Source organism: Pteropus vampyrus, unplaced genomic scaffold (genome assembly GCF_000151845.1).
Source record: "Pteropus vampyrus isolate Shadow unplaced genomic scaffold, Pvam_2.0 Scaffold47, whole genome shotgun sequence".
Lineage (NCBI taxonomy): Eukaryota > Metazoa > Chordata > Mammalia > Chiroptera > Pteropodidae > Pteropus > Pteropus vampyrus.
The window spans coordinates 8,484,525-8,497,560 of record NW_011888828.1 but is presented as its reverse complement, the minus strand read 5'-3'; the positions used below and the strand labels follow the sequence as shown (position 1 = coordinate 8,497,560).

The 13,036-nt window shown below is 33.7% G+C and overlaps 1 protein-coding gene across 8 annotated transcripts in view; it reads left to right on the top strand.

The window, feature by feature from the left end:
• The window catches only part of GAB1 (GRB2 associated binding protein 1), a 71,470-nt gene extending 59,350 nt beyond the window's left edge, over positions 1 to 12,120 (top strand). For 5 of the 8 annotated variants that reach the window (XM_023530248.1, XM_023530247.1, XM_023530244.1 and 2 more), the window contains 5 exons: positions 717 to 806; positions 2,498 to 2,591; positions 3,413 to 3,536; positions 5,536 to 5,658; positions 7,708 to 12,120. In XM_023530248.1, coding sequence (XP_023386016.1) covers positions 717 to 806; positions 2,498 to 2,591; positions 3,413 to 3,536; positions 5,536 to 5,658; positions 7,708 to 7,866 — 590 coding nt within the window. In that variant the 3' untranslated portion in view covers positions 7,867 to 12,120. The remainder of the gene's footprint in view (positions 1 to 716; positions 807 to 2,497; positions 2,592 to 3,412; positions 3,537 to 5,535; positions 5,659 to 7,707) is intronic. The other 3 variants (XM_011359433.2, XM_023530246.1, XM_023530245.1) reach the window with 1 other exon arrangement.
• The last annotated feature ends 916 nt before the right edge of the window (positions 12,121 to 13,036 follow it).

Below are 13,036 nucleotides of genomic sequence, written 5' to 3'. Positions count from 1 at the left end.
ATAAAGAGAAAATGATGACAAATGAATTTATGCTTTCAAATACTTAAATTGAAGCTAGGTAACAAGCAGTTCCAGAATCTAGACATCTAATCTGTGAAAATGATGTCACCAGACAGCCACTGAGTAGGTATCCAGAGGAAACAAACATTCCTCATTTTGATTCTGGATTAGTGAGCACTGTAGCATCCACCTCCCTCTCTGGAAGCGTTCTGGTCATGAGGTGAAGGAATAGGCAGATTAAGGTTTTTAAAATACCTCCACTAAATTAAGAAAGTAATATTAAGAAAGGAGGTAGATCTTGATACCTTCTTATGAGACACCAAACTTCAAAGAAAAGATGCACTTGCAGTCTGATTGAGGAATTAATTTTTTTTTTATTTGATCCAGTTTTCTAAGGCATGTTGGAAGAACTAACATAGCATGTGTTTTCCCTGTGTCCTCCAAATCGAGATAAGAACTAACCAAGCGGATGATCCCACTAAAACCCTACCATCTTTTATAACACTTTGCTTATCACATCGTTGCATGCAGCTTCCTCCTTTCCCGTGTACCAAGCATGTATGATACGTAGCAAAATTGAAATGGTCTCCGCAAACAAACTTTTGTTTATGCTTTTGAGATGTAACATTTCTGCTCGAGGCTCTGTTGCTTTTTTTACAGAATCCACTTTTCCAATTAAAAAATAACATTAAGAGAGTCTTCTTTTTACCAATTAGGTCAAAGTCCTAAAATTTTAAGACCCAAACCCCATGGTTTAGAGCGAACTGATTCACAAACCATAGGTGACTTTGCTACAAGAAGAAAGGGTATGTACTTTAGCACCGCATGCTGGATGGGGCTTTGGGAAATTTATTTTGTGATGTTTTTTCTTAAAAAGTACAGAAGAGCCTTAAATAGTCTTGCTGTTGTAAATAAAGTTTCCCGGCACGTTATTTCTAAAGTGAATGCTTCCCATAATACACAGCGAGTCTACCTGTTATGCCATTCACAGCAGCATGTTAAATATTTGATATGTGATATTCAGTCGTGTCCTTCTGCATTATTCTTTTAACCCTATAGACATTAGTGTATTGTTTTCATTAAGCTTGTGAGCTGCCTGTGAATTTTAGTTGTCTCCTATATTTATATATAATGTACGTATTATGTTCTGGGAGAATTCAAACTAATTTCCATGGATTAATTATTTTATGCCATGACTTAGAATTTGACAGCTAGACTCTAAACATAAAGAAACACTTTCAGTCAGCACAATATTCTGTACATGTCCATTTAATGTGTATAGATGAGCAAAATTATTTTAACGTGAACTTAAATCAGTCTTGTCTTTAGAAAGTCACTTTGAGTTTTTATATTTGAGTTGACAAAAATACTTAGTTGTAAGCCCTAGTGAATTACCATAGTCCTTTAAAATGACCAACTATTTTATAGTTTGATGGTAATTACAGCATAGTTGATTAAAAGTACACATATATGGACAAAGACTGGAAGAAGGAAACTGGAAAAATAAAAAAGATTTTTTAGAGTGGCGGAATCAAATGTAACTAAAACATTTACCTAGTATGTTTAAATAGTCTCCTAAAATATAATTAATATTAACAAATAATATTCTTTGCTCATTTCATTAATTTCCGAAAAATGTTTCAGTCTTGATGTTAAGGAAAGGCTCAGAGCCCTGTGGTGTGTACTTTCATAGTAATTGTCTCCTATAATAATGAAGTAGATAAGCAAAGACCACTTATAAAGCTAATAAGAACATTAGAATTTATTTTAACTTAATTTGGTAAAGGATAATGTTGATTAAATTAAGATAGAAATTCGAGGTAATTATTTAATTATGGCCTTGTCTCAAAGCTTAATTTGAGTCTAAAGATGTCATTATTGCTTTATTTGTTTCCAGACTGGGCATAAATTGAGTTAGATTTGGTCATTAATTCTTTTTTTTTTTTGGTTTTTGGTTGTAGCAAAATTTTGTACTTAATACTTTCTATACATTATTTTCTATGTATAGTTGTAAAACTGATGCTTCAATATTAAAAAATTGGAACATTTTTACATAGAAGATTAAATCTCCATATTTTAAGATAAAATTAGTTAAAAAAAGGAAATAATGAAAAGTATCAATCAAGTAACTGTAAAGGAATTGGGTCTCATTACTTTCTTATTCTCATTTAGCTTGTATTCATAAAATATTTAGTTTATACCTGTAAAAGGTTAAATTATGAAGCAACACGTAATAGAGCTTTAGGCTTTAAGTCAGTAATCATGAAACATTATCTCATTTAGCTTGTGCCACTAATTATTTAGCTGCGTGGGTTTTTTTAGGTCTAATTATTTAGACCTTGGGCAAATCACATAATATCCATGAAGTTCGTTTTATCTGTGAAACTAGCTGGTCTTAAGTATGTTCTGGCTATAACATATAAATGGAGATAGAGAGGATCTTGTTTGCTTTCCAAATTCTATGTACTAAAATCTCTTTTTCTCTCTTTTATTTCAGCCAAGCCAGCACCTTTAGAAATAAAACCTTTGCCAGAATGGGAAGAATTACAAGCCCCAGTTAGATCTCCCATCACCAGGAGTTTTGCTCGAGAGTAAGTCTTTGTTTCAAATATGTTGCTTGATTGTTCATTATAATGGAAAGTATTTAGAACAGTCGTTCCCAAAGGATGGTGTGGGGAGCCCCCCTTTTTTGGAGTTCTTGAAGTCAAAACTTTTTTCATTAAGGTACGAATGCCATTTGCTTTTTTCTTCTCTCATAAGTGTGCACTGGAATTTTCCAGAGACACATAGTATTTGATGATATCGTTGTATTTGTATACTCTTGTGTTTAAAATTTTTCTATTTGTAATACAGTAAATATCAATAGATATAAGCCATATAAACAAAAGGTCCTGGGGGTTCTCAATAATTTTTAAGAGTGTAAAGGGTTCGTGAGGCTAGAAATTTCTAAGAACTACTGATCTGGAAAACATGATAGTTTCTTGTGGGGATTATGTACTCAAGATTTATGTAAGTGTATATAGAAAAATTAACATGAAGTTACAAACCTGTGTTGAATTATGTGTTCACGTTTCATGTGTAGATATAGCTAGATTTTTTCAATAGGAATTCTTAAATCTTTATTTTATATCTGTGACTTTCTACTTATCCCCCAAATCACTAGCAATACTTTTTTTTGTTCTATGTACGTAATTTGATGCCCAAAAATATACTTTTTCAGTACATCTATAAATATTGGTTGTGCATTTGAATGTGTACAAGAAATTGTATTATAATAATGTGTACTATAAATGATTGTAAACTTAAATGAGTATTTCTGAAAGAATGTAAACCGTCACTCCTCTTTATTTTGAAAGAGATTTCAGAAATTTTTGCCAGGCTCCATGTTTGCCATGATCATTTCTGTAATCAGCTCCTCCAGGTTCCCCTTGTCGCCCCGGCCAGACTCAGTGCACAGCACAACGTCCAGCAGTGACTCGCATGACAGTGAAGAAAATTACGTTCCCATGAACCCAAACCTGTCGAGTGAAGACTCGGTATGTAAAGCCTTTATCTTCTCTCTTTCTTCCAGTCTGTCAATCTTACCCTTACATCGTTCTTTATCTACTTGAGGAAAAAGAATAAAAGACACCGTTTCTAAATACTTTTTAAAAATTATATCAGAGCATCTGAAACCAATGAAGGATCAAAGTTTCATATCAATATCTATACAATAGATATAGATTAGTTAAAAGTCATAAAAGTTTTCCAGTTTTATTTCTTTTAAGATGTACTTGATTTTTTTGAAACTATCCAAGAAAATACCTTATACTGAATGCTTCCTCTTTATTTATACAAAGACCCAAAGTCAGGCATTTATGAAGTGAACCCTTAATGTGACTTCTGAAATTCGAGTGACAGTACGTCATTAGTATGGACAAATATTCTTACATAACAAAAACAAAAATATGTTCAATAATTTTACATATTTTAATAGAATATTAGAAAAACAAAGCACTACTCTGTTTTTGTTGGGGTTTTTTTGTTGTTTACTTCACAGAAGACTCATCATAACTCCTAGAATCTTAGGGTTTTTCTAAACTGTTTTGAGAAAACACTAGCTAGAACAGTGAGACAGGCTGTTCCCAGTTGAGATTAGATCAAAATCAAATAGACTTCCTTGTAGGGACATAAATTTTAATAATACTTAGAGAAGAAAAAATTACCAGTTCTAGTAACAATTCGAAAACAGTTTAACTAGCAATTCTGAGAAATTCTCTTCAGGACCAAGTTATTGAGATTTAATGTGAACCTCATGAACTCGTGGGTTCCTTTCATAGCCTTGCAATACTGCGAACACTTCTAGGCGTTTCCAATGAGGGGAATTCCAGCTATGCGTTCTTTTACTGATCACATTCAAATACAAAAAATTTTTCATAGACGCACCTGCTTGATTTTTCACGTGAGAATAAAATATGGAGTCATTTGGAGAAAAAAATTCAGTCTCTTCAAAAGAAAGGCAGCAGGGGAATGGCTGCTTGTACTAAGTGAACACCAAAACTTGCATTCATTTTTTATGCCCTACATGTTATCGTCAATATTTTTTTAATGTTTTATTAGTAGTCGTTGATTAATTGGGTAAAAAGTCTGTGCCTACATAGGGCCATCCCATTTAGTTGTGTAGGTCGTTTATTACATAAACGTTCTGCATACAGTAGGTAGTGCACGCACACTACATGCGTGAGAACTTGCAGTCCAGACCAGGTTCCGTCCAGCGAGCCGGGAACCCTGGCACGGAGCTGTGTCGCCAGAGGAAAGAGCATGTTTTTTCTAATTCACGAAAATGGGGTTATCAGCAGCCCTACTTACCAATGAGGGAATAAACACCATTTTGCTAGCAATTGTCTTTTCCCTGAGTTTACTCTACTTGACCTGAGCAAAAATTGCTGTTCATTCTCTTCCATTTTTCTTTATATTTTTTAAGAGGGTCTTTCTTCTATTATACAATTATTATTAGGACAGAAGGAGTAAGGACAATAGGAGACAGAGGAAATTAAGTGGTAAAAATTCCAGATCGCCGAGACAAAATATACTTGCCAAAAGAGTCATTATTCATACCTTAGTTAGCATACTTGTTCTAAACTAATTGCAGTACAAAGGTCTTTAAATAAAATATGGAACTTTTTAAAATATTGAATTTTAAAGCAAGAAGAGTAAGGATCCTGTCGTCTAAAAATGTAATCGAGTGCAGATGTCATTTTCGTAATGTTCAGGCTGAGCTGTCATAACTAACTGTGACTTGGTGACCCAGTCTCAGTTTGAACGAAGTTTGACTTTTGAAACTAGTTTTGCTTGCTCTAAATGAAGTTTTAATCAGTGCTTTAAACATTACTTATTTTTCCCCAATCCTAAAAGGTTATTTAGTTTTCTAAGCAGACATTTCTTTAAGTTATATCCCCTTGAAATAAATATTTAGGCTTTAGTAGATGACAAGGGAGATACGCAATATGTCTCATGAATGTTTGGCAGTTGATTTTGTTGTATTTTTACTTTCAGAATCTTTTTGGCAGTAACAGTCTTGATGGAGGAAGCAGCCCGATGATCAAGCCCAAAGGAGACAAACAAGTGGAATACCTAGATCTAGATTTAGATTCTGGGAAGTCTACACCACCACGTAAGGTAAGTGAAACCTCATTCCAGAAAAACAATTAGCTCACATTTTAACCCTGAAGAATTCTATCTCCTTTGGGGGAATTTTATGAATATGTTTAATTTAAATTTAGTAAAGTCTATTACCTAATGCTGTTTCATAAATCTCAAGTAACAAAGTTATGAAGACTAATAAATTATTTTTTTTCCTTTCTGATGTTTTGGAAGTTATACACTTTCTATTCTTTTAGTGGTTACCATTGAAATGCTTACTTCACTTTTAAAGTTAATCATCCTCTTCACTGTCTTTCCAGTGTTAGCTCAAATTACTCCCCTTCTGTCTTTTGTGCTATTTTTGTCCAAAATTTTCATTTTTTCCTATAGTTAAACCCGAATTAGACAGTAGTAGTATTAGAATTCTTATTATACAATGTTTCTTTACATTTCTTGTATGTTTGCCAACTTCTCTTTTTATTATTCCTTCTTGTATCTCAGACCTTCCTTCTCTAAGCCTTTTTTTTCCCTTCTAAAGTACATCCTTCAAAAGTTCCTTCAGTGGAGGTATGTTAATGGTAAATTCTTGCAGCTTTGCTTAACTGGAATGTCTATTTTGCCTTCATTCTTGGAAAAGAGTCTGAGTTCACAATTCTTGATTGACAGTAAGTTTCCCTCATTCTCTCAGCACTTCATGGCACTGTTTGCTATCATCTGGCTCACATTATTCCTGTTGAAAAGTTTGTTGTCAATCTCATTGTAATTACTTTATAGGTAATCTGTCTTTTCTGTCTGGTCGATGGTATCTTTTCTGTATCTTTGGTATTCTGAGGCTTACTACAATGTGTCTAGACTTCTAGGCATAGATTTCTTTTTATTTATCCTGCTTAGTAGAAGTCGTGCTGTTTTTATTTCTGGATTTGGATTTTCTATCAATTCTGGACAAGTCCATCATTATCTTTCTGAATATTGCTTTTCCACTATTCTTTTTATTCTCTTCTTTGAGGTTTCTGATTAGACATTAGTTAGAACTTCTCGTTCTATTTTTTAATTTAATTTTATTTCTAAAATGAAGTTCTGCTTGTTTTTTTTTTAAAAAGTATGCTTAGCTGATTTGAATAGCTTCTTATTCTTTTCTTATTTTACCTTTTACTTAGTTTTATTTTTTAATTTTGTTAAACATTTTTACACATATATATTTTATACAGTTCATGCAATAATTTCAACATCTCAACTCCTTGGAGGTCTGAATCAGCACTTATTGTTTTAGCTAACTCACACTCTTGATGGCTTGTTGCCTTGTATGTTATATACATTTTTATTACGAATTCACTTTGTCTGTGGGAATCCTACAGACGTAAATTTTCTTCAGAAAGGATTTGCATTTGCTTCTGCTAGGAAGCAGGCAGTGCCGCCACCCTAGAACCACTTTCGTGCCCTTCAGGGGTCCCTCACTTAACAGAGCAGTCTCGGGTCCAGCACGCCCTCCCCACCCCAGGGCCTCCCGGCTCAGTGCTGAGATTGACATTGGTTCTGCCAACGGCGCTGCCTTTACCGCGTAGCAGCTCCCTGCTCCTTCTAACCCCTCTCACCTTGGGTATCTCCCTTACTTTCTAGTGAGCCCAGCATGCGCTGATGATCATATTTGTTTTAAGTTAGCTAGTATCTAGTCGTATTTCAGGAGTAAGAGGGCCTGTCAGCCTATGTAACTTGCCATTCTTGAAATACTGCTTTTCAAAAAACATTTCTTAGCTCTGAAAGTAAGCTACGTGTTCTCAGGACTTGACAAAGTTAAGCCTCAGCTAAAGGCTAAAGGGAGAAGCAAGTTGAGTGTGTCTTAATATGAACCAAGTATCTGCTATTCCTGCTTTATAAGAATTTCATCTGTGGTAGGAGCATTAGTTTGAATTCTTATATATAATAATTTTAAATTTAAGGAAAAGCAGTGTACAGTTAGGAGAGAGATGATATTGTTAAATCGAGGTTATGTTATTTTTTTCATGACCCAATAGAATTTCAAGAGTTATGCATAGTACATGTGTGTCTGTGTTTTAAGACTGAATTTTTTATTTGCTTCTTTTTTAGCAAAAGAGCAGTGGCTCAGGAAGCAGTGTAGCAGATGAGAGAGTGGATTATGTTGTGGTTGACCAACAGAAGACCCTAGCTCTGAAGAGCACCCGGGAGGCGTGGACAGATGGGAGACAGTCCACAGAATCCGAAACACCAACCAAGAGTGTGAAATGAAAATATTCCTCCACTGTGTCTGAATAGGAGAGAACTGAATCGCAAAGATAAATGCCGTTTGACCGAAGATGACTTGACATTTCTACTCTAGGTAGACCCTCAACTGAGTAGAGTTGAAGTCAAAGGGCCTTTCAGACATAATCAAGCAGTCAAGGCTGTCAATGGTGCTTTGTGGTATCCGAATGATTTGTAACATGTAAATAATGTGGGGAAGTAGTAGTGTTTAACTCTCAGAAAAAACATTTTGTTTCATAGTTAACACACTTCTAGTATTACTGTATTTATGCACTTTTTCATTTAAAACGTTGGTTGGGGTATTCCCAGATGTGTACCTTACCATAATTCCTTTAGGAGTTCTCGTTTTCCTCACACTACTCTATATAACAATACTAAGTTAACTAAGCTACTTTTAGGTTTGGAAATTGCTCTTTAAATCACAGTCTAACATTAAGATGAGAAGTAGGTTCACAATTTACCTGTCTTCCTGAAACTTCAGGTGGTAATCGTTAAACTACAGAGTATAGTTGGACTCATTCGTTGCCTTCAAGAATGCTAAGGATAATGTATGTACTGGTATTCAGACATAGTTCTCTGGTTCACGTACAGTTAGTTCTCAGTGTTGGAACTTTGTTATATTTTGTTAATTACAGTGTTCTCAGTTCATTGAGTAAAGATTCTTCAGGGTAGGATCTTGTACCTTGGAAAGGCAGAATAATTACACAATCAAGCCTGTAAATCACTGATGGCATGAGGTGATGATGTGCTCTCACACGTGTTAACATGTTATTAAACTTGACATTATTTGCAAAATGTAGTTTATTTAACTAATCAGGTACGTACCCAGCACTGATGTGCTAATACACTGATCAGGTTTAGACAGTGAACTTTAGTTGTGTTCATGTTAGTCTAATATTTGGTTTCCAATTTGGAATTAATGAAACAGTTAACATTCACTGTTAGTTATAGCAACATACTGTGATTTTTAATTAGACAGTAAGTCAGATTTATTACTCTAAGAAGGAAATTCTATGTTTGACACCATAGTGCCCTTTCTGTGATTTTTTTAATTTCACTTAATATTCTCCTTGGCCTTATATTTAAATCCTTATGCAATTAATATTTTATATCTGCATTTTTTTAAAAAAATAGATGTTATATAAATGATTCACATATGTAGCACCTGTTGCTTTTCCTGTAAAAGAATTAAGGATTTTGTACTGTGATTTATATTCACTGCCCCAATTCAAGAAATATTGGAGCCTTGCTATAATGTGAAATCTTATCATCATGGATCTCTGCCAACCAGATTTCTGAAACCAGATTTCTGAAATCACCTATAACATGGTCCTGTGACATGGATATTGAGACCACAAATTTTAGTGAGGCTACAATTACATTTATCTGTCTTGGCTTTGCTACATATTTTAGAAAGCAGATATAGTTGTGTGTTTGTTTGTTTAACTAAACGACATACAGTCTCTCCTGTGACATGGGGATATCGAGACCACAAATTTTAGTGAGGCTACAATTATATTTTTCTGTCTTGGCTTTGCTACATAATTTAGAAAGCAGGTATAATTGTTTGTTCGTTTGCGTAACTAAGTGACATACAATCCTTGATGTGTTGATTTGAGATTTATTAATAGTTTTGGAGGGGCACAAAGATAGGAGTGCCCACAGCTGAGGCATGACTCCCTCCATTCAGACCTCTAACTGTTGCCTGAGTACACACATGTGCCCTGACTTCTGGCCTCTTGGCCATAGTACTGTGCCTAATCAGTGTAATGGGTTTATTTCCCCAATTAGCAAACGAAAAACATTCATAACAAAATGACTTGTAGACTAGTAACGCTTGATGCTTTTAAATGTTTGCTTCTTTTTAAACAAAAACTAAAACCCAGAAGTGAATTTTGAGGTGGATTTTTAAATAAAAAAGATTGTTTGAGTTTCGCGTGCACAAGCTGTTTTATAATGAAAACACAAAATAAAATCTAAAATCATTGAAACGGCCTAAACATTCAAAACATACAGCACAGTTGGTATGTGAGAATACTAAATTGTGTTACATGGAAGATGAACATATTTTGAGATTTAGAACAAACACAATGAATATATTGTTAATTCAAAAAATAGAAATCTTTTTTAAAGCTGCCTATTAGAAGAGTCTAAAACAATCTTGAAACTTCTAGTATAATTTCTCCTCACCATTTTTGAATGTCTGCAGCACTCTGATGTGTAGAAATATTCCCATTATGCAAGGTAATTTAAGAATTGAAATGTATTCAGTAGCTTGTTTCAGAAAACAAAATCATGTGAAACATTATATTAAATTAAATTTAAAGACAATTTCTTATAGACCAATATTTTCCAAACATTTTTTAGAACTAGAAACTTTCCTAAGTAAAATTTTGTGTGACCCCAATACATAAAGACTGCAAAGTTAATTTTATCAGTATAAATATATTTTGAGTTCATATTTATGTTACTTTTTTTAGTCCATCACTAAGAATAAAATTTCTGAATAATACAGATATGAAATTGGGGTTATTGATAGTTTGAAAAACTTTAGCAGCCAATTTAGTTTTATACCTCATTTTATTTGCATACTATTAAGAAAATTTTGATTCACACAGACATAAATAAATAAAAATAACAGGTTTTAAACACATATCTCAGGAGCTTCTTTAATTAGAAATAGCTGAAGTTGTAGTCCGAGGTTCACATAAAGATACATTACCTGGTAGTAGAAGTTAATACACAAGCAGTTGCCAGTATGGTAAAATTGGGGTATGTAACAGATTAGAATGTGCATTTTTACTAAGTTTTTTTAAATAAGTACTTGCTAAAACAAAATTTAGGTCACACCCTTTTAATATCCCTAATCACCTCCACGAAGCTGAGTTTTGGCCAGCCCTGAGTTGAAAACCACTGGTTAACCACGTGACAGTTATGTTACAAATCAGAAGCCTTTTTCTCCTACCTATTTGATCTCTACTTTTTATTCCTTATTTGAAAAGCTGTAAAATTTTATGAAGGTTTGAATACCAAAGTACAGTTCTGTGTTCAAAAATCAAAATTCACACTTGAATAATATAAGCTATTTAACCCACAGAGGGTATCAGTAAGCTATAAAAGGTGGTTTTTATATACACTCTATACATTTTCATCTTTATTTCTACCAGTACCATATAAGCTACTATGAGCATTTTAGAGAAGTCCATAAAGGTACTATGAGTGTGTATGTGTATATATAGCACTATATCTAATCATAGACTAAATTTAATTTGATATAGAAATACTGCTATACTTATACATTAAGGTCGTAAGTCATAATTTCTCCTGGACTCTTTATATTTAATTAATGGGGGTCACAATCTTCGTAAATGCATTTGAACTGGAAAGTGAACACCAGTGTTTTTCTGCTAGTGGGAGGTCATCTGCTTTCTCCCTTTAGTGAAATCTGTATTTTTTTATATTTTGTTAAATGTTAAAATCCTCCCAAATACTTTTAGTGCCTCTTTATTTGGCCCATTAAAAATACTGGTATTAGTATTTTGAATAAATGCAAAGTCTTTGGAATTTTAGAACAATAGACGCCACCACCACCACCACACACACCTCCACCCCGCTGCCTCATATTCTTATTATTGGGTCATTCTGATAGGTCTTTTCCTCCATCTTAAGATAAGTAATTAGGTCCATGACAGAGATTATATATATGACCAAATCAAGTGGATACGCAGAGAAAGAGACATATCCCTGGATAAGAATTATTGTCAATACATCTGATACATGTTACTCTGTATATAATTTAAAATACTGAAAACTATGAGATAAAAAGCCATGGTTAGATGAATATTGTAGACATCATGGACTTGCTAAGATGAAAAATCAATTGTCAGGTTGTGGAGATAATTGATTTTAGTCTAACTAAATATGTTTATGTATTACTACAGCTTGAAATAATTTAGTTTGTCTTCTCTTACATAGACTTATCTTTTTTTAGGTTCAGTATAATGTCTATTATGAGTTTCAACAATTTAGCGTCTGCTTCCTTTACATAAAAACACATGGCTTTGTGTGAGCTCTTGTATCCCAAATCAATTGTTGATAATTACCCCAAATTTCAACAGCAAAATCTTATGTATAATTTATTTCGCCCCTTTTTCACATCTTCTTTTGTAAAGATCTAATTGTAGATATTTTCTGCTGCCAAATAAAACTTTTCAAACAATTTGCTTTCCAGACCTTAAATAGTCAATTTGGACACTGAGGTTGTGAACCAGTAAAGACATATAAATTTATATTTTCAACCCGTCTTAGAGTCTTTAAATCAAAAATCCAATCCTGTCATTAACTATACGTTCCAGTCCTCCTTCTCTAGGGTCACTCATTTTCTGCAACAAAGATGCCACTAAACTATGCTAATAGACAATAGTCACTCTCTAACTAAATAGGAAAAGCTTCTAAGACTGTTGCCATGTGCCTGTGTCCTTGTTTTTCCTCCCCTCTAGCCAGTGCTACCAGCCTTTTGTTGAGTAAAAAGGTCAACAAATAAGGATACACATGCAACCTTTACCATCAGAAAATATGTTTTTTATAGATAAAACATGATGGAAAATAAGCAGCTGGGCTTTTTCATTTCTACGAGAGTTTTCAAACACCTTTAGTACATCATAAAACCCCAAGAATTACTCTAAGTCACACCTTTGACCTACCCCGTCCAGAGTTTTATAGCTCTGACTCATTAAATCATATTTGGGAAGTTTGGGGAGAGCAAGGTTATCTTCTCTAGGATCATTCTCATCTGTCTTCCTGTCATCCTGTAAATGGTGAAATTTCTGGATATTTACATATAACTTCTTTGGAAAAAGAACCTTCTTTCTCTGATAAACACCTTTTGAATTATAGTTTTGTTTGGAGTTTTATGGAGAATAACTTGGCAGTTTTGTGAATGTGTTATTGCGTGTTTAAAAGCTGAGTCAGTGAGGGGAGGCATTTTATTAACTGTTGTGATGGGTAACACTCCTCCCTTAGAATCCCCATTTTAAGGTTACAAAAAATTTTCTTAATAAAATAAGTGAACACCTATAGAAAATCAAGTTTCTAAGATGTATTCCTATACTTCACTAGACAAGATTTTATTACTACTACTAAGGATTACGTTGGT